A 26,807-nucleotide genomic window follows, 5' to 3' on the forward strand; every position below is an offset into this window, starting at 1 on the left:
CATCTACTTTGTGCATGACACAAGTCATTTTTCCAACAATTGTTTAAAGACAGATTATTTCACTTATAATTCACTGTATCACAATTCCAGTGGGTCAGAAGTTTACAGAAGTTGACTGTGTCTTTAAACAGCTTGGAAAATTCCAGAAAATGATGTCATGGCTTTAGAAGCTTCTGATAGGCTAATTGACATAATTTGAGTCAATTGGAGGTGTACCTGTGGATGTATTTCAAGGCCTATCTTCAAACTCAGTGCCTCTTTGCTTGACATCATGGGAAAATCAAAAGAAATCAGCAGAGACCTCATAAAAAATGTGTAGCCCTCCACAAGTCTGGTTCATCCTTGGGAGCAAATGCCTGACGGTACCACGTTCATCTGTACAAACAATAGTACGCAAGTATAAACACCATGGGACCACGCAGCCATCATACCACTCAGGAAGGAGACGCGTTCTGTCTCCTAGAGATTAACGTACTTTGGTGTGAAAAGTGCAAATCAATCACAGAAAAACAGCAAAGGACCTTGTGAAGATGCTGGAGGAAACAGGTACAAAAGTATCTATATCCACAGTAAAACAAGTCCTATATCGACATAACCTGAAAGGCCACTCAGCAAGGAAGAAGCCACTGCTCCAAAACCACCATTAAAAAAAAGCCAGATTATGGTTTGCAACTGCACATGGGGACAAAGATCGTACTTTTTGGAGAAATGTCCTCTGGTCTGATGAAACAAAAATAGAACTGTTTGGCCATAATGACCATCGTTATGTTTGGAGGAAAAAGGGGGAGGCTTGCAAGCCGATGACACCATCCCAACCGTGAAGCACAAGGGTGGCAGCATCATGTTGTGGGGGTGCTTGGCTGCAGGACGGACTGGTGCACTTCACAAAATAGATGGCATCATGAGGGAGGAAAATTATGTGGATATATTGATGCAACATCTCAAGACATCAGTCAGGAAGTTATAGCTTGGTCGCAAATTGGTCTTCCAAATGGACAGTGACCCAAGCATACTTCCAAAGTTGTGGAAAAATGGCTTAAGAACAACAAAGTCAAGGTATTGGAGTGGCTATCACAAAGCCCTGACCTCAATCCCATAGAACATTTGTGGGCCGAACTGAAAAAGTGTGAGAAAGAAGGCCTACAATCCTGACTCAGTTACACCAGCTCTGTCAGGAGGAATGGGCCAAAATTCACCCAACTTATTGTGGGAAGCTTGTGGCAGGCTACTCGAAACGTTTCACCCAAGTTAATACATTTAAAGGCAATGCTACCAAATACTAATTGAGTGTATGTAAACTTCTGACCCACTGGGAATGTCATGAAAGAAGTAAAAGCTGAAATAAATCATTCTCTCTACTATTATTCTGACATTTCACATTCTTAAAATAAAGTGGTGATCCTACCTGACCTAAGACAGGGAATTTTTACTTGGATGAAATGTCAGGAATTGTGAAAAACTGAGTTTAAATATATTTGGCTAAGGTGTATGTAAACTTCCAACTTCAACTGTAGCTACTATACTGCACATATAAATATTTAATTTGGTTTTTATACGGTACATTAAATATTGCCTTAGTATATCACTTGGCTATCAGGACTAGTAATCAGCACTGCTGAACGGGGAGAATCTCAATTGCATACTCCTCACATCCTCTCTCCTCTCCTCCTCAAAACCCATTGGAGGCGAAAGTCAGAGAGGAGGGACCTCTGGCTTTCTCATCCAATGGGTTTTGAGAAGGAGGCGAGGAGAGTGGATGCAAGGAATATGCAGTTGAGATTATCCCATTGTTTAGTAAGATAATCAAGTATTATAGTTATAGTATTATAGAGAATTTACTGTAATAGCTTGTGTTATTTACCCCATAGCTGTTTTGGCAATGATGAGGGGGTAGTTGTGGGGGGGAAATATCATAAAGTATTATATATTAGAAAAATGTATGGTAATATATTTATTATTATCACTTAATTATTTCCGCTTGCGTTTGTTGTTCATTTGATTGAATGTGAGAAAAGTCAGAGGAAATTAGTAGTGTGTCAAAGACAGTGAAAGTAGAAAAGGCCGTTTTTGGTGCTCCCAAAATCATATTTTACAGATTAGTATGTACTGTATTGCATTGCAAAACCTTTTAGACTTCCATGCATATGATTGAATGTTTATTTGTTTCATACCTTGCTTATCATATGATTTGTTACAGCATTATCCATGATGGATATAAAAGAAGAACACTCGCTTCCTCAACCTCACTGCATCTATTCATACATGTATATCTATTGATCAATTACGCTGACCCGGTAGTTTTAAATATACATTTAAAAATCAATCAAGCTTTTCTGTTTTTAACTGTTTGTCTATCGCTTTCTTCCGGTTTATGTTTTGAATCCCGCTGCTTGTGGTTCTATCCACCAGGTGTCCCTGTCTCATTACCAAGCAGTCGAAGGTACTCTCACTGTCTCTCATGTCCGCTGTAGAGCCCCCCAGCCAGCAGGTAACACTGTAAAATCACTGTGTACACACACGCACCTACTACATACACAATGAATGGAGCTCGCTCTAATCACAGCCAACAGAAAATGATTGGAGGACTTAACAGCTCTGGATGAAGTGGTAAAGTTGCAATTACCACACCACACACACTTCTGACTTACCCATGAATAAGGTACTCCTGTTAAGTACGAATCAATAGGATCAAACACATAACTCTTCCACTTTGATACAAGCTTTAATAAAATAAATACCTACATATTTTCCCTTTGAAAGAGTGGTGCTTTTCATTCACACTCAGTATTATATTTTAAGCGAATGCAACTTACATCATTGCATTAGTTCTATGTAATAACTCGAAACAGTAACATGCACATGAAGAAGTCAGGTTTAATGTTGTGGTATTCAAGGTCACACTTGAACCACTGAGGAACTGATCCAAATTCCATTCTCTATGCGTTGGTCATGACCTGCTGTGTGTGTGCGTGCGGCCTGGGATACGTGGGCCGCTGGGGCTTGGAGAGGGGAGAGGAGAGGAAACCTCAACTCCTACCCAGTCACTTCAGCACAGCACAGCAAGTAGTGGCTGATTAGGAATGTGAAGTTAGGAAATTGTTGCACAAATGGCATGTGAAATCTTGTGCGTTACTCTGCACCTCATTACCAGTGGTGCTGTTGCTATAACCCAAAACATGCATGCGGTATTCTTGTGGTGTGTGTACATCTGTTGGGTGTTGATTCAGTCTAGAGAAGCACAAAGGCAGCCACTACATGTTATAAAATTGAGATTCAAATTGTGGGGCATTAAAAAAAAAAAAAAACATTTTCAACTTGTTTCATGTGGTCTGTGGTACGAAATGTAACAGTACAGTACAGTTATGCAATTGCTGTCTGATCCAAAGTCAGTCCGTTAAGCTCAGCACTCTGTTGCTCGTATTTAACATGTCTCTTACATGGCTCAACATGTTACTTACTTTGGCCCGGTATCTAAAGCCAAAGCCAGATCATTTCAGTGACCGTACATTACGGAGTGTAGAGCAGAGACCATACGGCCGACCGGCAGACAGGCGGTTGCTCATCTCCTCTCCTGCCTGACATGCATGTGAACGGAGCGAGTCACCTCCCCTGCTCAACTCACCTCATTAACATTCCTTCGTGGGACAGCAGGGACGCGTTGCGAGGCCAACACAGACATGTCTGGCCTCCAGCAAAGCTCTCTCAGTAAACACAGTCCCTGGATGATGAGCTGTGAGTGGCCACGTCCGAGCTGCTGTGACAGGCTAGGGCTTGGCCCTCGCAGGGTTCAGGCAGGCCCTATTCGCTGGCCCGGGCCGAGGGAAGCTCAGGGGAGGCAGACTAAGCTCCCATATCTGATGGCAGCCTGTCATTTAACCTAGAGACATTTTTTTCTGTCCTCTAAGACTTGTTTGCTAATGCAGCACTTTTTCTTAGAAAAGAAAGTGGTTCTTTGAGTAAAAGAGAGCACTACAGTTGTGGTTAAATATATTGCCACCCTTGCACTTTTCTTAAATAATTCCGTATTTCTTCTCAAATAAGTGGACATTTAAAAAATATTTTGCCCTTATTATCCTTCTTATTGGATTTTCAACATTGCAGAACCAATTTTATTTTTGTAAACTTAAGTTTACTATTTTCATTAAGAAAATAAAGACAAATGACATGGACAAAATTATTGCCACCCCAGATCTAGTAGTTGCTCGCACAGCCTTTGGCCAAGATAACTTCAGACAAACGTTTCTTGTAGTCATCAATGAGCTTGTTGCACCTTTCTACCGACAATTTGGCCCACTCTAATTCTTTACATTTTCAGGGGTGCCCTTCACCAACTGCTGTTTTCAGATCTCGCCATAGGTTATGGACGTGATTCAGATATGGACTCCTCGCTGACAACTCCAGAGCAGTCCAGCATCTTTTTATGTGTGTCCTGGGTGCTTTTTGGTATGTGTTTGGGGTCGTTGTCCTGCTGGAAGACCCACAAACTTCATGGAGACCCCATTTTTGGAAACTGGGTTGAATATTGCACTCCTCCAAAACACATTGATAATCTGCTGATTTCATTTCGCTTGCACACGTTCAAGGCCACCAATGCCAGAGGCAGAAAAGCAAACCCACAGCATTATCAATCCTCCCCCATCTTTGATTGTAGGGACATGCTTCATTTATACTGGTAAGTATGTCGGTAAAGGTATGAACGAAATGGGTGCCTGAGAGGTCAAGGTGAACACATTAGCTTTCTTGAATTACAAAGAGAATTTACAAGCCCTTCGCGGATCTCCAACCACAGACCAAAAAATATGCAGAGTGACTGTTCGCACTGTAAGAGGAGATATATTAACAGGCCAAAGGAAGTGACATGCGGTGGTGGCTGGCTCAACCGTGTCGTCATCTAGGCCAGGGCAGACATCTGATGTAGCCGGCGGGCACAGGCACAGTCTCTCCCCTTCCCCTGTCCCCATCCCCCTGTCCAAAATTAGCCTGGACCATGAGCCTGGCCCAGAATAGGAGGCGGGTGGCATGGTGGCACGGCGCTAAGCCCTCCAGGTCCACAGCTGGAGCGCTCTAGACAAGGGGCCCATGGGGGCCTGCTGGCCCATCACCTGCTTCCTGTAAAGCAATTTGTTATAGAGTTGTCACTGTAAAATCTACAGCCTGTCCTGGAGGTAAAGAAAGACAGGGTCACATGTAATGAGGATACAGTCTGGCTGTGATGTAACCGAAGGAAGGACACACACTTTGGGCTTTGCATGTAGCTGTGGGTAGACTATGTGTGTCTTTGTATGTACAGTAAGGCACATATGTGCTGTGTTTAAGAATAAAAATATTTGTGAGTACAACCAAGATCTATCATGTCATATAATTAGGCAAACAATCATTTCATGAGGTTTCTGAATCACCCCACCCCCTCGCTCCCAGGAGAGACACACACATACCAGCACCACCTCCACTGTCTGTGTGCTGGTATTTTTAGGCAGCTGCTGTATTGTTTTTGACCTTTACTTAGGTGTGTGACTAATGCTTCTGGATTTGTGCTGATTAATATGACCCCACACACTCACACATGCTCCCATTGTCCAGTGGCCTCTTCCCTAGCTGCGCAAAGCCCAGGCACACAGCACCTAGCAACTACAACTGAACCGTGGTAAGTACAAGGCCAGGAGTGTCCTTGAACATAGCTCTTTGTTTCCACATTAACCAGATGAGCTGCTGAACACTATCTGCCCAGAGTCTTCTCTGTAATGAGGGCAGGATACCAATACACTTCCATTGAATAAAAAGATACTGTGAACTTGAACTGTGATGTTGAGTATTAAGTCGCCCACTGGGTGTTTGTTTGACAGGTGAGTGGCCATAAGTCAGGAGAAGTAGATGGATCTGACCTCAAGGTCAGGGTGAGTTATGCATGACCAGACCTCTCAAAGTGGAGCGGGCAGGCCAGCAGCAACACAGCTTCTGCTCTTCTTCTATATGCAGACCCAGGACATAACTTTACCTGGCATAAGGTCAACTTCTCTTGTTCTTCCCCCTAACCTATAGGATCTCCTACCGTCAAACAATAATAGCTCTTCAAATATAGACACCTCTACATGGATGTTTTGACCAAGGTCCATTGTCAAGGGGATTCAAGATTGCCGTGCTTCAAAGGAAAACATTTACTACAGCATCACAATTGATATGCTAGTCCATAAGCTGTTTGTTCTAAAGTATAGAGGTTATAGGTGAGGTTCATTTAAGGGTTAGGGTAAGGGATAGAGCGTTTAAAATAATTTATTTGAAAGACCTTGTACTTCCGTCCTTTGCAGTGTGGCCAGATAGTGGCAACCATTTGATCTCAAAGGCATCCAGCTGAGATCCAATGGCAGGCCAGGCCAAGCATGTGCTTAAACAGCCAACCAACCTCTGGGACAGATTATGAGGTCTTTCAGTCTATCTCTATGGAGATACCAAGTTCCTGGTTAATGATGTGTCAAAGCATGAAAGCTTGACCTCTCATAGTTGAAGGTGCCCCAAGCAAAACTTTCTCCAGCGCTTGCTGGGCTGACACAATGTAACTCCAGACATACCTGTTTAACTCCCACATCATAGCTTACAATGCTATGTACAAAACGTAACATCTAGATAAGGAAAGTTGACGTCATCTCAAGAACATCGGTAGATGTGATTTATGGAAGTTATCCACCTCATTGGAAAGCTCACAGCCACCCTTTTCGCAATGTATATGCTCTTGCATGTGCACTCACTGTTGTACAATACAGTGTCAATAATGTTCTGTTTGTTCTCTCATTTCTGTTGAATTGGTAATTTCACAGATACATCTGATAGGCCTAAGCGGTGTGCCAATGTGCAAAGTTATCTCCTAAAATAAACTACAGACTGTGTGGTCCCAGCTGTGTGGTCCTCATAGTAAATTGTTTTTTTATGGGCTTAACACAACACCATCATTTGCATGTAAGCAGTGAAATATAGAAAACCTTTGGGCTGTTTCTTAGTTGACATGTATTTAGATAATACACATTGATGTATTAGGCTGTGTTTCGTGAGGGAAATGGTGGACAAAGGAAATGAAGGGCAATTGGATGAAAAGGAGACCAACACCAAGCAACATGAAACTAGAATATCACCACTGTCATCCATAATTTCCTGAAGTCATTTCTGCAGTTTTCCATTTGGTTGGAGCCACGTCATACATGCTCTTGTATTATTACTTAACTATTATAGTGCGTGTAAAGGGACAATAGGGAAAATTCTTGCCTATTCGCATAAAAAAAATTGTTAGATTCCTTAATTATTTTAGTTCCATATGACTCGGTAATTGTTTTGTTTTTTTAAGTAATTGAGATGAAAAACCTAGTTGGGTAATTTTCCTCATGGCGCGCATCGAAACGGTTTGTCATCAGTCAATGAGGGTGTCAAAATCGTTCCAATATGGGGATCACCAATATTTAAACGGCTATGTAGGCAAGATAACTTTTACATGCCGATATCTATATATACCCAAGTCCCTCACCTCACCGTGCACATACCAGTGTTTGTAATTGTCTAACAAAAGGGGGGGGCATAGACAGCTGACATGCTGGTGCAGTGTTTTTTCCTGCGGCGCATCTTCAGTCCCGACTGAGAAGAGGAGCGCGGAGTAGCTATCTGTCTCATCCTCGGACAGATGAGTGACTGACTTTACCTTCCAGGGACAATAAATGGTTTCAGTGTCATCATTTTTCAGCGTCTGGTATACCTGTGTTTGGTGTTGGCAACTTTTTCACCTTCACCTGCTATTCAAGTCGAACGTCTAACAAATAGCCCAGGCTACAAAAGAACACGCAACAGCAGAGGAAATAGTTATCGTTGGCAACAGAACAACTGTTTGGACATTTGGGACGGTTTCTCAGAAGATGTGTCTTCATTCGATGTACTTTTCCTCGACCGACTTTTGATAAGCACTGACTCGATAAATAAGAGATAAACACTTAGAAAACATATTTTTTTCAAGGCGTCAATGAACTGACAATAACATCAAATGAGCCTTTTGAAACTGGATGGATAGAATGTTTCAACTTCTTTAGACAGACAGGTTTCCCCCAATGATGATCAGCAAACCGTCGCCAAGGACTTTTATTCTTTATTATATGTTGTATGCCGTCTGTACATGAAATTAGAAATGTTTTGTTTCTTCAAAACCCGAGGATATTCCAGGAACAGGACGGGGTCTCGTAATGGGATACTATCCCGACACCCCTCAAGGATATACTTCACCTTTATTCTGCTGCTTCTCATCTTCACACCTAGAGCAGATTCTTCTTGGTGGTGAGTGGTGTCTTCCATAATGCACTTGACGCTGCAGAAATAATCCTATCATTTCTAGCCAAGATTACATCTATAATTGAAGTCATTGACATCCAAGATTAGATATGAGTTTCCAGTAGTTCTGGATGACCAGTTGTCTTATTAATTAGCTAATTATAAGACGTTCCAAGACCTTACAAAAGTTAGGCCTATTTATGTTGGCTATTTAGGAGTCAAAAATACAAGTTAGGAGAAATCATATGGCCTAATGCATATATGCTATAACGGATGGATTAAATATATAATTATAAACTGGGTGGTTTGAGCCCTGAATGCTGACTGGCTGAAAGACCTGATATATCAGACCATATACCACGGGTATGACAAAACCTGTATTTTTACTCTCCTAATTATGTTGGTAACCAGTTTATAATAGCAATAAGGCACCTCGGGGGTTTGTGATGTATGGCCAATATACCACGGCTAAGGACTGTATCCAGGCACTCCACATTGCATATTGCATAATAACAGCCCATAGTCATGGTATAATGACCATATACCACACCCTTCGGCCTTATTCATTAATTATAACCTTACTGAATTATATGAATTTAATAAATAAAGCAAAAATTATAAGCTCATCATTAAATATGCAAAACGTTTTGAACAAAATCAAATATAAAGCATGTTTGGATGTCAATGAATTTGTAATTTTTCCTTTTGCAAGAGCATATTCCAGGTAGCTACATTTGCTTTTCACTTAAACCTTGTCTATATTTATCCCAAGCCTGAGAATGCTAATTATGTATTGGGGTGGCAGGTAGCCTAGTGGTTAGAGCGATGGGCCAGTAACTGAAAGGTTGCTGGATCAAATCCCCGAGCTGACAAGGTAAAAAATCTGTCGTTCTGCCCCTGAACAAGGGGGCAGTGTTCTCCACTGTTCTCTGGTAGATAAGAACTTGTTCTTAACTGACTTGCCTAGTTAGAAAAAAGAGATTTGAATTAGGAATGCAGGAGATTGGGAAATAAGTTACACTAAATTATGGGATATATCAGTTATGTGGCCAAAAAAATTCATGATTTGAATAGTTTAACAATAACTCCGTCAGCCCTATACCCTGCTGGTACTTGTGAAGAAATTGCTGCCAGGCTCCAATTCCAACAGCCACAGGGGGGAATGTGTCTGGATAGGAGTTTTAGAACATCAATAGTCTATTAAGTGAGATCAACCAACAGCAGCACACTGTCTGGTGTTCATAAAGATTAATGGACTCGGGGACTTTCCGCTATCAATCTTGCATATTAGAAGTGGCAGGTGCAGGCAGTGGTGCATGAAAAAGTGTTCCTTGATGATTTCTCTTGAGGGTAGGAACCAAGGGTGAATAAAGGAAGTGCTTACCACCTCACGTGAAACACTGTTCTTATGCCACAATACTCCAATCTTACTGCACACAACATGGTAAACCATAAATAGTTGTGTTCTTATAGTTGATCATCCAAACCACGATAATACCACATACATTTTTACTTTTTTTTCCTACATTTTATGTAGACAACAGTGAGACATTTTAGACATTTATATTTTCCTAAAATATCCCTGTGGTATTGTTGAAAAAGGCTTCTCTGTCTCACAAAATATTATTCTAAAAAGAAGGCAGTGCAATTAAACAGTGACGTGAGGCGGAGCAGGGAGACATGGTAGATCTCTCCAAGGACCTACATATTTATCTAATCATGATTTATATAGTCCGGGGGGTTATTTCCATCATGATTGTGATTATTCAGATAAGAAGTAGTGTGTTTTCTAGTGTGCTGGATTGATTGTCCTCTCTCCAAACTAAGTATGAGGCGTAGAGACAGTCGGGGTCTTTTGGCTCAGTTCTCTATTCTCTCTATGGAGAGAGTAAACACTGTGCGCCTCTGCTCTGCTTTATTGCTCAGACTCGGGCTGCGGGGAAGGAAGGCAGATTTTTTCGGGGGGGGGGGGAAGAGACAACCATAACAGGAGTGGAAACACTTTTCTGTTTCTGTATCGGTGGCACGACAAATAATGTAGCTGTGATTAAGCCTGGCGGTAATGATGTCCGGTCGTCGCAGGGAGAGGGCGAGTTAGAGGAGCGTGCCAGCTTATAGGAGACAATGTCACACTGTATGGCTGCTGCACTGCACTTGGGTGTTTCTGTTCTAGTCTCAGGGGGTCTCTCCTAGTTAACTGTGTGGATTCTTTCCTATCTGTGAACAAGCATCTGCAGGTCTCACATTTCATAACACTGTCCTCTGATGTACCGTTTATGGCATCTATAACCGCGTGGGATTGACAACGAAGCGGGACAGAATTGTTAAACGCATGCTTTGTAAGAATTCCTGCTGTTCAATCGCCAATTCAATTAATGAATAATACCCATTGATTCTTGAAGAATATAACTTGTCACACATCTTACTCGACCTAACTTTCAAATCTGTACGCCTATGTAGATATTCCATAAAAAATTAGCCGTTTCCAGCTACAGTAGTCATTAACAATGTCTACACTGTATTTCTGATCAATTTGATGTTATTTTAATGGACAAAAAATGTGCTTTTCTTTCAAAACAAGGACATTTTTAACTGGCCCAAAACTTTTGAACGGTAGTGTTTATACAAAAGTATATGGATACCCCTTGAAATTAGTGGATTTGGCTATTTCAGCCACACCAGTTGCTGACAGGTATATAAAATTGAGCACACCGCCATGCAATCTCCATAGACAAACACGGACAATAGAATGGCCTTTCTGAAGAGCTCAGTGACTTTTAAAGTGGAACCGTCATAGGATGCCACCTTTCCAACAAGTCAGTTTATAAAATGTATGCCCTGCTAGAGCTGCCCTGGTCAACTGTAAGTGTTGTTACTGTGAAGTGGAAACGTCTAGGAGCAACAACGGCTCAGCCGCGAAGTGATAGGCCACATAAGCTCAGAACTGGACCACCGAGTGCTGAAGCGTGTAGCACTCACTACCGAGTTCCAAACTGCCTCTGGAATCAACGTCAGCACAAGAACTGTTAGTCTGGAGCTTCATGAAATGGGTTTCTATGGCCGAGCAGCCATGCCAAGCGTCGGCTGGAGTGGTGTAAAGCTTGCTGCCATTGGACTCTGGAGCAGTGGAAACATGTTCTCTGGAGTGATGAATCACGCTTCACCATCTTGCAGTTTGACGGACAAATCTGGGTTTGGCGGATGCCAGGAGAACGCTACCTGCCCCAATGCATAGTGCAAACTGTAAAGTTTGGTGGAGGAGGAATAATGGTCTGGGGCTTTTTTCATGGTTCAGGCTAGGCCCCTTAGTTCCAGTGAAGGGAAATCTTAACGCTACTGCATACAATGACATTCTAGACGATTCTGTGCTTCCAACTTTGTGGCAACAGTTTCAGGAAGGCCCTTTCCTGTTTACGCATGACAATGCACCCATGCACAAAGTAAGGTCCATACCGAAATGGTTTATCAAGATCGGTGTGGAAGAACTTGACTGGCCTGCACAGAGCCCTGACCTCAACCCCATCGAACACATTTTTTACATTTTAGTCATTTTTTGGGATGAATTGGAATGCCGACTGCTAGCCAGGCCTAATTGCCCAACATCAGTGCTCGACCTCACTAATGCTCTTGTGGCTGAATGGGCGCAAGTCCCCACAGCAATGTTCCAACATCTAGTGGTAAGCCTTCCCAGAAGAGTGGAGGCTGTTATAGCAGCAAAGGAGGGACCAACTCCATATTAATGCCCATGATTTTGGAATGAGATGTTCGACGACCAGGTTTCCACATACATTTGGTCATGTAGTGTATCTTGTTCTTTAACACATTTTTTTAATGGACATCTGTTTTTACACAACAATATCCCCTGGCAGTTTTACTGGCCTACTGACAATGCACCTGTCTATCTGATCTGCAGGTATATTGGAGCCCTGGGTGCACGGGTGATCTGTGACAACATTCCAGGCCTGGTGAACAAGCAGCGCCAGCTGTGCCAGCGCCACCCGGATCTCATGCAGTCTATTGGGGAGGGTGCCAAGGAGTGGATCCGTGAGTGTCAGCACCAGTTTCGTCACCATCGCTGGAACTGCAGCACGCTGGACCGAGACCACACTGTCTTTGGTAGGGTCATGCTACACAGTAAGTCTGTTTCAGTGTGTTTATCTCTCTGTGTGTGTAATCACTTGCATCTTGGATGTAAGATTCACTACATTAATCTGATTCAACACATACAAGTTTTCACATTGGTGGTTGTAGGCAATAGCAGAACATTGTGAGGGACCGCTTCCTTGCCTTTTAGACTTACAGATATTCAAGCCTTAAGGGTATAGCTACGTATACCTCAGCTCAACACATAATACAACAGTTCACTTCCATATATGTCTCCTTTGTTTGCCCCTCTCCGATAAGGTAACAGGAGAACGTACTAGTTGTCATTTCCGGTTGTACAATACCCAGAGAGAATGTGTGCAAGTAAATGTATCTAGTTTCACCTTCTCCAGGAATGAGGAGGGTTGGGAGAAAGTGGATATTCTCCGAAAACTAGTAGCAGATAGAGTGATCCACAAGGGTGATGTCTAAACAGTAATAGGAGATGTAAATATTTGGGTAGATGTTTCTGGCAGGCAGACAAAGCCGTACTCCCTGACATATTGCCTGTGTTCTGGTTCATTGCGTGAGGAGGAATGAAAACTAGAGGTGGGTGGGAAAAGCAGACCAAATAACCCTGAATCTGCTCTCCTCTCAAATGAAAACATACCTAGTGACTGAGAAAGCTGCCATCTGTGCAAATTAAAGAGTGACAGATGTTTATTAAGCCTTTGCACAAGGCAGGAATCGTGGTCACAGGCAGGCAATGGTCAACCACAGAGTCAAAAACAAACAATACCTCACAACCATACAAACATAAAGAACTGAACTAAATAGGGAGCTGATGAGACCAGGTGAGACACGAACACAGGTGAAATCAATGAACAAAAATGAAAGACAGGGCTATGTTCCAGAACAAAGAAGAAAAAAACACAAGGTTGACTAAGAAAAGAAAAGCAGAACCTTACAGTACCTTCCCTGTCACAGCTGTTTGAAGGAGCGGACCAAAATGCAGCGTTTTCGTAGTTCCACATGTTTTATTAAATCAGTGAAACCGAATGCAACCATTAAACACTACAAGTATATACAAAACAACAAACCGTGACGCTGGAGGAACAATAACCTCACGAAGAACAATCACCCACAAACACCTGTGGAACAAACCTAACTTAAATAGGACCTCCAATTAGAGACAATGACAACCTGGTGCCTCTAATTGGAGGTCATGCCAAACACCACCAACATAGAAATGCAAACCTAGAACCAAAACATAGACATACAAAACCCAGACAAACACCCCCTGTCACGCCCTGACCATTTCTACCATAGAAAATAACACTCACTATGGTCAGGACGACCTAGGAGGGTGGAGCGGGCGGGCGGGGGAGCAGAGCGGACAGGTCTGGCAGGCTGGTTCGACGAGGTCATGGACTGACCCAACGTTCTGCGTCGAGGCTGATGTCCAGTGGATCTGTTCGGGAGTTGACCCCAAGTTCAGGGAGTGGGATGATCCGGACGGTTATGGTGAAATGCCTGAATCATCTCTGGGTCGAGGATGTCTTGGTCGAGGACCCAGGACCAGTATTCAGGTCTATAACCTTCCCAGTCCACTAGGTAGTGGATGCGACCTCTCAGGTGTTTGGAATCAAGGATGGCCCGTATGGCGTAGGCAGGTTCCCCTCCGACATCCAACAGTGGTGGCGCATTGCGGTTAGAGACTGGAGGATGAAGAGGACTGTAGGTGACTGGTTTTAACAGAGACACATGGAAGGACGAAGAGATTTTATACTGACGGGGTAACTGGAGGTGGTACATGACAGGGTTGATGTGATGGGTTATCTTGAAGGGACCAATGAAGCAACGACAGAACTTTTTGCAGGGGAGGTGGAGCCGGATGTCTCTGGTAGAGAGCCACACATGCTGTCCGGTGTGAAAGAGTAGCGTATGTCTGCAGCGTCTGTCGGAAAAGCGTTACTAGGTATTAGAGGCTTCCTGCAGATGCCGGTGAGCGGTCTCCCATACCCGCTCACAATGCCGAAACCAGTCGTCGACAGCTGGGCCAGTACCAGGCTCCTCCTCCCAGGGAAACATGGGGGGTTGGTAACCAAGGACACACTGAAACGGAGTAAGGCAGAGGGATGAGTGCATGAGTGCGTTCTGACCATATTCGGCCCAGGCTACATACCAACTCCAGTCGTGTGGAGAGCCAGAACATTGTTGGCGGAGGTACTTCCCTATTTCTTGGTTCAGGCGTTCTGTCTGCCCGTTGGTCTGGGGGTGGTACCCGGAGAAGAGGCTGAGGGCGACCCCCAGTTGGTCACAGAAGGCTCGACACACCCGGGAGACAAACTGGGGCCCACGGTCAGAGACGATGTCCTCCGGAATCCCACACAGATGGAACACCTGCTGGAACATACACTCCGCCAATTCCATGGCGTTAGGTAGATGAGGAAGAGGAACCAAACGACACATTTTTAAAAAATGGCCTACTATGACAAGGATGGTGGTGTTACCAGAGAATTCAGGAAGGTCTGTGATGAAGTCAACATCTATGTGGGACCAGGGTCTGTGAGGGATTGGCAAAGGTTGAAGCTTCCCGGAAGGGGGATGACGAGGGCTATTGGTTTGGACACAGACTTGACAGGAGAGTACGTAATCCCTTACGTCAAATGCCAGTGAGGACCACCAGAACTTCCGGGCTAGACGTTCAGTGGTTTGTGTAATGCCCGGATGTCCTGACCCCAAGGACGTGTGACACCATTGCATCAGTTGGGGTCTAACAGCTGCTGGTACGTAACTCTTCCCAGCTGGTGTCTCAGGAGGAGCCGGGTCTGAGGCTAGGGCTTCTTGTATGGCTGAGTGAACCTCCCACTGTACCGGTCCCATAATTCAAGAGGGAGGAAGAATGGGTTTAGGGTCTGAGTGACTGGTCGGAAGGTCAAACTGGCGGGAGAGAGCATCAGCTTTTACGTTTTACTTTCCAGGGATGTAAGTAACATGAAAATGGAAGCGTGCGAATAAGAGAGCCCAGCGGGCTTGTCTGGAGTTTAACCTCTTGGCCCCTCTGATATATTCCAGATTACGATGATATGTTACGATGAGAAAGGGATGTTGTGCGCCCTCCAACCCGTGGCACCACTCCTCGAGGGCCAGCTTGATGGCGAGGACTTATGTTCCCCACATCATCATTCCTCTCAGCAGGGGATAACTTCCTGGAGAAGAAGGCACAGGGATGTGATTTGGGAGGTGCTCCCACCCACTGAGAGTGTATGGCTCCTACTCCTACTTCAAAGGCATCCACATCCAGGGTGAAAAGAAGGGTCGAATCAGGTTGGCGAAGGACAGGAGCTGAGGTGAAGAGGCGTTTCAAGTTGTTGAACGCAGTCAGGGCGGTATCAGTCCATTGAAGTGTCTTGGTCTTTTGGCTGGTAAGGGCAGTGAGGGGAGCGGTAGTAGAACTGAAGTTCCAAATGAACCGGCGATAGAAGTTGGAGAACCCAATGAAACATTGGAGTTCCTTAACGGTGGTGGGTTTGGGCCAGTTACTGACAGCGGTGACTTTGTTCTCATCCATGCTGACCCCTCCAGGTGTCAGTACGAAGATGAGGAAGTTTACCGAGGTTACATGGAAGGTGCTCTTTTCAGTCTTCACATAAAGGTTATGGTCAAGGAGCCGTTGAAAAACCTTTTGCACATGCTGTATGTGTTCCTTCAGGGAGTAGGAGTAAATCAGGATGTCATCAATGTACACGATGAGAAAGCTTGATCATATCCTGAAAAGTTGAAAGTTGGAAAGTTGATCATATCCTGGAAAACCTCGTTCATAAAGGATTGGAAGACGTAAGGCCGTATGGCATGACCAGGTATTTGTAGTGCCCTTGAGTGGTGATAAAGGCCGTCTTCCATTCGTCGTCTTCGCGTATACGGACAAGGTTATATGCACTTCGCAGGTCAAGTTTAGTATAGATGTTGTCGCGGCCCACTTGTTCAAGGGTCGCTGGGATCAGAGGAAGAGGGAAATGGTCCTTGACCGTGACGTCATTCATTGAACGATAATCAATACATGGACGGAGACCACCGTCTTTTCTTCCAATGAAGAAGAAGCTGGACGCAGCCGGGGAAGAAGAAGGACGAATTAAACTGTTTGAGTGATTCATCAATGTAGTCCTCCATTGCCTCATTTTCCATGATAGATGGGGGGTAAACATGGCACTTCGGTGGGGACACTCCAGGGAGTAAGTCAATAGCACAGTCTCCTGGGCGATGTGGTGGCAGAGTGGAGGCCTTGATTTTGCTGAAGACATTGCTGTACTGGGCGTATTCAGATGGTATGGTGGGTGGCACAACTCTGCCTCGGCAGAGTCGTCAATGGTGGTGGCTCTGCAGGGTAGGCTGAGACAACTGGAGAAGCAGGTAGAAGACCAGGACAATAGTTTGGGGGATGAGAGTTCCAAGAGATGAATGGTTTTGGTGTGGAAACTCCAATCTGGAGGGTGACGCTCTGTGTCAAGTGTGTGATGAAGCCCGTGCCCAATGGCTGCCCGTCCAGGGTGTTAATCCTTAAGGGAGGGTTGACAGGTGTTAGATCAATGTCAAGCTCTTGTACTAGCTGGTGATCGAAAAAATGACCTGCTGCTCCCGAATCTATCAAGCCTTCTACGTACTTGGTAACCCCCTTCACGGTTATTAATACTGGGATGGAGAATTGCTTCTAGGAGATATTTAGAAATAAGGACACACCTACCTGCATGGCAGTGAGGGGACCCTTCTCATCTCTCCGTGTGGGGAGAACAGGGCAATGGCTGAGTAGACGATCTTTCCCTTCACAGTGTAGGCAGAGCCCTTCTTGGATCCACTCTTGACATTTGATATACTGGAGAGGAGCATGGCCCAACTGCATGGGCTCTGGAAGACTCGGACGGAATCATGGAAAGAGAAGGTTTTGGGTTCCTGGGTGGCAGAGTTCTTAATCGGTCGGCGATGAGGTGGTCGATGGAGATAGACATACGAATGTATTGATTTAAATCCTGAAGGTCACCTCCACAGGCCAGCTCCGCCTGAAGTTCCCTGTTAAGCCCTCTTCGGTAGACGGTAAGAAAAAGCAGCCTCATTCCATCCACTCCCTGCAGCCATGGTGCGGAACTCGAGGGCATACTCGGCAGCTGAATTGCGTTCTTGTTGAAGTTCTATGAGGAGGTCTCCTATAGGACGACCGGAGGGAGAGTGATCGAATACCTCTTTGAAGAGGGTGTGGAAATGGGGCTCGGATCCGAGTTCTGCGCCGTTGGCAGTCCATATGGCGGTGGCCCAATCCAGGGCTTTGCCTGTGAGTTAGCGACAACAAAATCCACCCTGCTCTTGTCGGTGGCGAAGTTAGTGGGGTGGTGCTCAATGTATTTCCTGCATTTCATCAGAAATCCCTGACATTTCCCAGGTGAACCATCATATTTTCCAGGCATGGTTATAAACGAAGGAGGGCTATGAGTTACGATACCTGGCATCGGAGGAGTAGGCTTGCGGAGAAGATGTCAAATTTCCTCCATAAGCTCCTCTTGCTGGGTTAGGCGCCGCTGTAGCTCCGCTGAATCCATTCCGTTTTTAGGTGAGGTATTCTGTAATGAATACTCAGGGAGAAAAAGGTGTAGATTCACGCGCAGGGGGCGGCAGATGTTTATTAAGCCTTTGCAGAAGGCAGGAATCGTGGTCACAGGCAGGCAATGGTCAACCACAGGTAGGTAGTCAAAAACAAACAACACCTCACAACCATACAAACAGAAAGAACTGAACTAAATAGGGAGCTGATGAGACCAGGTGAGACACGAACGCAGGTGAAATCAATGAACAAAAATGAAAGACAGGGCTACGTTCCAGAACACAAAAAACAAAAACACAAGGGTTGACGGTTGACTAAGAAAAGAAAGCAGAATCTTACAATAGGCCTGCTGTACATGGACTGATTGTACATGAACATTGTACGGAGACAACCAAACCTATTTGATTAAAATTTGTTTGTGCTCTATATTACATTCTATATAAATGTTAACAGTGTCTGCGTTCCAAGTTTCAAGGAGCGTAGACATATAGGCATGTTTGTTTCTGTGCAATGTCTTTGGACTATGCAAGTCCAAAGCTTTCAGTTGGGCGTATGTTAGTGTTCATAGCATGAAATCTGCTCTAGATGATGTACCATAACTGCTGTGTAACGACATGGTTACTACAACAAAACAAACTTTGCTGGTATAGTGTAACCGCCAGTATAAGACTGACTTTGTTTATATATAAAACCAACCTGGGGCCACGTGTTTGAAGAGTATATTGTTACAAGCAATATGTCTAAAAATAAGCAAAATCAAAAAGGGTAATTTTGAGGTAATAATATTCATATTTTTAATGTTGAATAAATGAATGTGAAAATGTGTATTTCAGAATCTAGACATGCTCGATATTTGAGAGAACACTATAAGGAGGATAATGACTCCAAGATGTTGTCACAGATCATAGGGAGGAGGCATGTATAGGTTTAAAAAGGGTCTAAAATGGCATTTTTCATCATTATTTTCTACACCCAAATTTTTATACAAAGGTAAAAAGGATGTTAATCACCCTTCCTTCCAATGAAGTTCCTATGTGAGAACTTAGCTCCCGCTGGCGTGGAATCGCCCAATGACATCTTCTTACACATAATCTCCTCCATCATATCACCCCAGGTAGCCGGGAGGCAGCGTTTGTGTATGCCATATCCTCGGCGGGTGTGGTCTATGCAATTACCAGGGCCTGCAGCCAGGGGGAGCTCAAGATCTGCAGCTGCGACGCCCACAAGCGAGGCCGAGCTAGAGACGACAAGGGCGACTTTGACTGGGGCGGCTGCAGCGACAACATCAACTATGGCATCAAGTTCGCCAAGGCCTTCGTCGATGCCAGGGAGAGGATGGTGAAAGACGCTCGGGCGATGATGAATCTACACAACAACCGCTGTGGGCGAATGGTGAGCAATGGCTTCGGGGTTAAGGTGCCTTTTTGCTTTTTTGATACGGGCAGTCCCTTTAAACTAGTGCTAGGACATGCTGTAACTACAGTGTAACAACATTGTTACTACAGTAGAACAGACATTGCTAGTACAATTTAAGCCACTCTGTTGAACTGATTTTTTTATAAATACTCTAGACATGAATAGTGAGTATACTAGGTTGGCCACAGGTGAGGCTTTGTCTCAACCTCTAACGAAATTGTCCAACCTTCTTGATTTCAGGCAGTGAAGCGCTTTATGAAACTGGAGTGCAAGTGTCATGGTGTCAGCGGCTCTTGCGCCCTCAGAACCTGCTGGTTGGCCATGTCGGACTTCCGGAGGACCGGGGACTACCTCCGAAAGAAGTACAACACGGCCATCGAGGTGACCATGAACCAGGATGGCACAGGGTTCATGGTGGCTGACAAGGACTTCAAAGGAACCACCAAGAATGAGCTGGTATATGTAGAAAATTCCCCTGACTACTGCCTCATGGACAGAGCAGCAGGTGGGTTAACTCATGCAATTAAAGATGTTAGGTAGGGCCAGGAGTTTTTCTTCACCACATGACCTGACAGAGAAAAACCCAGAAGTTTTAGCAATGTCTAAGTGGAAATTAATTTTAAGAGAAATTACATTTCAGTATATGATTCAACATAATATCACATTTAGTCATTATTAAAATGTATGGGACGTTATTTAAGTACTTATCACCAAACTTGGGGAAAATATTGTCATCAGAAACCTAGTTGCTCTAAGTAAAAAGTATTACCCAGACGCTAGATAATACAGAAGCCTACGCATCAAATACAGCTATGAGAATCCCAGACTCATCTGCCGAAGGCCTGCATACCTTCATAGCTTAGAGTTCATTTATTTGACCTTTAACTTCTCTCTAATTCCAACTGTGTTTTCTCTGCCTTGATAATCTCTGTCTCTCACGCCCCTCATGTCCTATCACTTCAGCAGAGCGTCCATAGAGCTCTAGAACAGCTAACAGGCTCTGGTTATGATACTTTGGATGTATTGTGTGTTACTGGCATCATCCTCATCTCTGTTAGGCCTATAGTTATAGGTTGACACCTAGTAAACTGCTGTTAAGAAGAGGAGCTACGCTACGCCCCTAGCCTACTACAAGGTGAAGCAATAATCTATTGTATAGGAATTCACACCCTAAGGATACAACAGGGTCATTTTTTAAATCCTTCTGTGGTCACTATTAAGCTCCACTCCCAAATGCTCAAGGGGAATACCTCCGCTCACACCTATTCTCACACCCCTTCACTCATGGGCCGGCTGGTCTGTCTTGTGCTCTCTCCACAGGCTCCCTGGGCACGGCAGGGAGAGTCTGCAACAAGTCTTCCAGAGGCACGGACGGCTGCGAGGTCATGTGTTGCGGACGGGGCTACGACACAATGCGCGTCAAACGAGTCACCAAGTGCGAGTGCAAGTTCAAGTGGTGTTGCGCCGTGGAGTGCAAGGACTGCGAAGACATGGTGGACGTTCACACCTGCAAGCCACACAAGAGACCCGATTGGTTGGACCTAACCTGACCCTGAGGCCCGGCCTTTCAAAGGATCTAGCAGTGGCCAACTGCATTGTGGGATATGTAGTCCCTACTCCCGACTCATTTCTGACCTCCATTACCTCTGGCATGGTTCTCATTTGACAACCCCTTCTAAAGTGACATCCTCAATAACTTTTTGCCAAGGGGCCATATCCCAATTTGGATTGGATGGTGCAGTACTGTATGGTACTGTTCTATAGGAAGGCAGTCTAAGAGAGTGGTTGGTCCAGGAGAGGGGATAGTTCCTATTTATGTTTTTGTTTGATCGTGTTGATCTGGGGAAATACTATTGTGTGCTGCTTCCAAGGTGCTGAGGACAGTTTTTTTCTACAGAAAATAATTTACACATGATCTGTTGTGGAAATGCAGCACAGGACATTATACTGTGAGCACACCAGAGATGGAGTTAGGATTGTTGGGTGGTGTATGTGTTGTTGGTTTTTGCTTGGTTTAAAACGATGTTCTCTTTCTATACCGGTGACCACTTTGCTCAGTGTTTCATTGTCTGCTTGAGACACTGGACATGGAAAGACTGACTTGTATTCAGTAGTTAGGAGCGTGAACTTTCAGAAAAAAAGGACATCATGCCTCACCCGACTGGTCAAATGCATCGGAATGGATGTACAACAGAAAGTTAATTCAACTCTAACATCCAACTGTTACCACGGGCCAGAGAGCTGCACTATGGACACTAATATAACCCAATATTGAGCAAAGCAATTCATTTAAACAAATGTTTCTGTTATACGAGTTAAGTGAAACAAAAATTGTCGTCGACCGAGATGGATAGTATGTCTTCTCTCCCTTTAGTGTGACAGTTACCCTATCAGCCTATTATTGTACGTGTTTCCTAAATGAATACGGTATGATGGACGGTAGCTGTTATCTCTTGCTTATTATTTATCACTGGTTACTGAAGCTGCTAGTTGCTATATCTCCCAAGTTAGCGTTCTCACTATGGGGCACTTTCATTATGCATCCGTATAGTCCTTTCACTCTCAGGGTTGTTTTGTAGGCTACGTGGGGCTCTGACTGATCTATGAGAAATGAAGTACTTTGTGAAACCCAGGCCGAGATGTTGCATGACGTAGAGGAGCTGAGAACCAGAGTTGATTTTTCAAATCGACATTCACAAATGCACATAGGCCTATAGGGCCAGCGGGATATGACCAATCGAGACCGAACAAATGGTACAACGATTGACCGAAAGCAGTGAGGTCCATGTGACGATCACAACTACTTGTTAAAGACGTTTGTAAGATGAATGAGATTTCAGTTTATGTTAAAAAGATCAACATTTTCAAATGCAAATGGTCACTGATATGATTTTAATGCAATGTTCTCAGAACGGTAGGGAGTCGCGGGCCAAGTTGTGCTGTGGCGTTAGTTGGAGTGTTATTGTCACCTTGGGAGGATCCTAAAATACCACACTTGTTCTATATTAAACCTTGTTGATCCTTCTGTCATTCACATCAGATCTCATCCATCCTCATATCGCTGACCACGTGACACTGTCATTGTCACTGACACACAAGGTGATATTCACTGAATCTACGACTCGCGGTTCTTGAGTAATTCATTAAATTATGATATATTCCATTTTTATTCCCCCCTCTAATGTCAGCGCTTGGCTCGGCACTCAACGAATCCGTGGTGTAGGTCCTCTAATTACAGCATTACTCTTCCCCCGAGCCAAACATGGGAATTATTTATCTATTTCATAGTCTGTGTAAACCAGGTGATATTATGCAGACTGTTTTCTTTACACAGAGCATTATTGTAAAAATGATTAGTCACATTAATCACTTTCGAAAAAGCTTTTATTGGTCTCTAAATCTTTTTAAAGGGCAGCGCAACTGTGTCCTTGTGGAAATGTCCTGCCAAATCTCATATAGTATACAGTGAACAGGAAGCGCTGGCTTTGCTTACATCAGTCTTCTAAAATAACCAGCGTGTCACTGTCTGTATTCTCCTCCCATCATTGTGATATCTAATGGGCATCTATTTAGTGACAGCATGATCACTCTAAAATTGTCTCGGGGGGGGGGAAGAAAGTTGAGGATGGAGGACCTAAATGTTTGGCACTAAGTGACACAATGTCATTTTGTTGCCCTTCAATAAAAATAAATGAGTCTATCATAGACAGGGGCGTAGGAGTGACTCTGACAACCTGAAAAACTGGTTTTAAATGCTAATTTCTAGTGACTTGTGAGAAAAGGTTACAGACAAATCTTATCTTACAAACGGGCAAATTTACAAGTGTTAGGGGGCCCTTGCAGAGGGGCACATACTCTGGTACAGTCCAATCAGTCTTAGGGCCATTGCCATTCATGCTGTACTGAATACCGGTCTGTTCATGTGGATATATTCAATTAAACAACCATTTTGTACTCATTCGCTGCTACTGTATGACTCATTTCCTATTATTTTCTCACTTCCTCTGTGTCAGGTTGTTACTACTGCTGCTCTACATACTGTATGGTTGGAAACTTAACATAATATTTTCCACTTATAATACAGTTATTAGACTGTACTATAAACTGGATGGTTCAAACCCTGAATGCTGATTGGCTGACAATTGTGGTATATCAGACCGCATTTATTTTTACTGCTCTAATTACATTGGTAACCAGTTTATAATAGCAATAAGGCACCTCAGGGGTTGCGTCGTGCCTAAGAACAGCCCTTAGCTAGTCATATACCACACGCCCTCGTGCCTTATTGCTTAAATAATAACCAGCAACATACACAGTTAAAAACTGTTTTATACAGAACAAAAATATAAATGCAACATGTAAAGTGTTGGTCCCATGTTTCATGAGCTGAAATAAAAGATCCCCAATATTTTCCATATACACAAAAGGCTTATTTCTCTCATATTTTGTGCACAAATTTGTTTACATCCCTGTTAGTGAGTATTTCTCCTTTGCCAAGATAATCCATCCACCTGACAGGTGTGGCATATCAAGAAGCTGATTAAACAGCATGATCATTTTACAGGTGCACCTTGTGCAGGGGACAATAAAAAGCCACTCTAAAATGTGCAATTTTGTCACACAACACAATGCCACATATGTCTGAAGTTTTGAGGGAGAGTGCAATTGGCATGTGTCCGCCAGAGTTACTGCCAGAGAACTGAATGTTCAATTCTCTACCATAAGCCATCTCCAACATCGTTTTAGAGAATTTGGCAGTACATCCAACCGGCTTCACAACTGCAGACCACGTGTAACCACGCCAGCCCAGGACCACATCCGGCTTCATCACCTCGAGGATCGTGTGAGACCAGCCACCCGGACAGCTGATGAAACTGAGGCATATTTCTGTCTGTAATAAAGCCCTTTTGTTGGGAAAAACTCCTTCTGATTGGTTGGGCCTGGCTCCCCAGTGGTCGGGCCTATGCCCTCCCATGCCCACCCATGGCTGCACCCCTGCCCAGTCATGTGATATCCATAGATTAGGGCCTAATTAATGTATTTAAATTGACTGATTTCCTTATATGAACTGTAACTCAGTAAAATCTGTAAGGAGTGACGCTGGAGAGAAGCAGGTACGGGGAGTCAAACATTTAATAGGGAACAGACATAGAACAAGACAGGAACAGCATCCGAACACGGGTAACATGGACATATGACAATCTATCCCGAAGCAGGGAACAGAGCTTGGGAACAGACAGATATAAGGAAGGTAATGACACAAGTAATTGAGTCCACATGAGTCCAATGATCACTAATGCGCGTGACGGGGAAGGCAGGTGTGCGTACTGATGGTGGCTTGAGGGCGTAATGCTGGGGATCCTGGCGCCCTCGAACGCCAGGGGGAGGAAGAGCGGGAGCAGGCGTGACAAAAATCGTTATAATTTGTGTTTATTTTTCTGTTAATTTTAATTAAAAAAGAATTACTCATGAAAGGTCAAACTGAAATGAATCAATCTCCACAAATATCAAAAATAAAATATCATCATGGCTGCCTCTCTCCTGCATGAAGTTAACACATGCAGTACACCCTCTAGGCATAAGATGCTATCATTTCATCAGAGATAAATCATATAATTCAGATTGATTCACACTATGACAGAGCATCAGTCTGTGAACTCTATGGGCTTGGAGAGGCACTTCTCACTATCTTACCTGTTATTTTGTGGCCTCTCTGCATGTCTGTCTGTTCATGGCTGTCTCTCTCCTGCCATGATCATGACGGCACCAAACAAAGTCTTAACACATGGAACACACCTTCATGACCCATAATCACTGTGATGAAGTTAAAGACATCTAAGCTGAAAGCACTCAAATTTGCCAGCTAGTTTGCCAAGGGTGGTTTCTCTTTTTTTGACTGGTGGCACATCCATTGCTACCTTGCTGACCCTATGCTGAAGATTAAGACAGTGATTGAGCAAGTAATTCTGTAGCTAGCAAGTATTCTTTTCTTCAAAACATTCACTATTAGTTTTTCACACAGAGAGCATTAGTTAGATAAGTTAGTTAGATAAGCTAGTTAGATAAAACCTGACACAACTAAATATGAATAAATGGTAGTTGTAAAGCTAACTAGCTACAAGCCAGGAGAAAGTTTATAGATGCTCACGTTCATACTAACGTATCAAAGTTTATTCACATTCATACACTTTTTAGTTAAACTTACTTTGTTGTTGCCAACAACAATTACTTTCCCTGGTGGGGTTAGTGATGATGTTGATGCTGCAACATGCTTTTTCTCTCACTCTCACACTGCCTCACTGCTTGTAACAACCAAGAATGCAACCTGGTCTCAGAGCATTTCGTATTATTATGTACGGAAATCTGAAATACTACATTTAGTATGATATGTTACCTTTGGTATGGTTACATAAGACAGATGGTTACCTAAAGCAAAAATGAAAGTAGGGCAGTTGGTTGGGATGGATGGGTAGGTATATATTGCAAATGTCTAGCAACCCAAAGGTTAAGAGTTGGAATCTCCTCATGGGCAACTTAAGCATTTTAGAAACTTTTCAAGTACTTACAACTTTTTATCTACTTCGAAACTACTTAGCATGTTAGCTAACCCTTCCCCTAACCCAAACCTTAACTATTTTATCTAACCCTTCCCCTAACCCTTTAACCTAACTAGTGATGTACCAATATGACATTTTTGGCCGATACCGATATCGGATATTTTCCTTGCCGAAAAAAAAATGATACCGATACCGATAACCAATATTTACAATTTTAGCGGCCTTTCAAGCATTCTAGTACAGTTAAATAGTTAACACACACACATGGACGCAGTGGTCTAAGTCACTGCATCTCAGTGCAAGAGGTGTCACTACAGTCCCTGGTTCTAATCCAGACTGTATCACATCAGGCCGTGATTGGGAGTCCCATAGGGCAGCACACAATTGGTCCAACGTCGTCCGGGGTAGGCTGTCATTGTAAATAAGAATTTGTTCTTAACTGACTTGCCTGGTAAAATAAAGGTTACACACACACACACACACACACACACACACACACACACACCACTGACCAAAAAGTTATTTTGTTGGCATTTACCTATATCCTCATTACCAAAACAAACATAATCAAAACCTACTTCTTTCACTTACTTGCTGTGCTGTTTCGTTGTTCATTTGTTCAGTCATTTCATTCTCAACCAGGATTTCTATGGAATGCCGTTTGGGTCTTTGCGTGTCAAAAAATATACTATTTAACACTGTTTGACGTGTCAAATAACACTATTTGACGTGCCAAATAAGCTTGTTGACCAACCAGGACCTAAATATGACTGCACGTCAAATAACAATTGAACACATTCATACATTTTTTAAGTAGTTATTACACATTGATTACACTATCACTCGTATTTCATATGTCA

At 43.6% G+C, this 26,807-nt stretch overlaps 1 protein-coding gene across 1 annotated transcript; it reads left to right on the top strand.

Annotated features, from left to right (window-relative positions):
- Positions 1–7,488: 7,488 nt before the first annotated feature.
- Positions 7,489–23,348, top strand: wnt2ba (wingless-type MMTV integration site family, member 2Ba). The gene is made up of 5 exons (XM_029694873.1): positions 7,489–8,304; positions 12,212–12,432; positions 19,089–19,366; positions 19,631–19,895; positions 20,711–23,348. Exons 1-5 carry the CDS (start codon positions 8,147–8,149, stop codon positions 20,938–20,940), a joined length of 1,152 nt encoding a protein of 383 aa, XP_029550733.1. The 5' UTR covers positions 7,489–8,146; the 3' UTR covers positions 20,941–23,348.
- Positions 23,349–26,807: the final 3,459 nt, after the last annotated feature.

Source organism: Salmo trutta, chromosome 16 (assembly GCF_901001165.1).
Source record: "Salmo trutta chromosome 16, fSalTru1.1, whole genome shotgun sequence".
Lineage (NCBI taxonomy): Eukaryota > Metazoa > Chordata > Actinopteri > Salmoniformes > Salmonidae > Salmo > Salmo trutta.

What these genes read in the sequence shown, in the direction of transcription:
- wnt2ba (XM_029694873.1), top strand. Translation starts at nt 8,147, where the DNA reads ATGAAATTAGAAATGTTTTGTTTCTTCAAAACCCGAGGATATTCCAGG. An exon ending in TGGTAGGGTCATGCTACACA is followed by an intron (nt 12,433 to 19,088) that starts GTAAGTCTGTTT and finishes ATATCACCCCAG; the next exon opens with GTAGCCGGGAGGCAGCGTTT. An exon ending in CCTCATGGACAGAGCAGCAG is followed by an intron (nt 19,896 to 20,710) that starts GTGGGTTAACTC and finishes CTCTCTCCACAG; the next exon opens with GCTCCCTGGGCACGGCAGGG.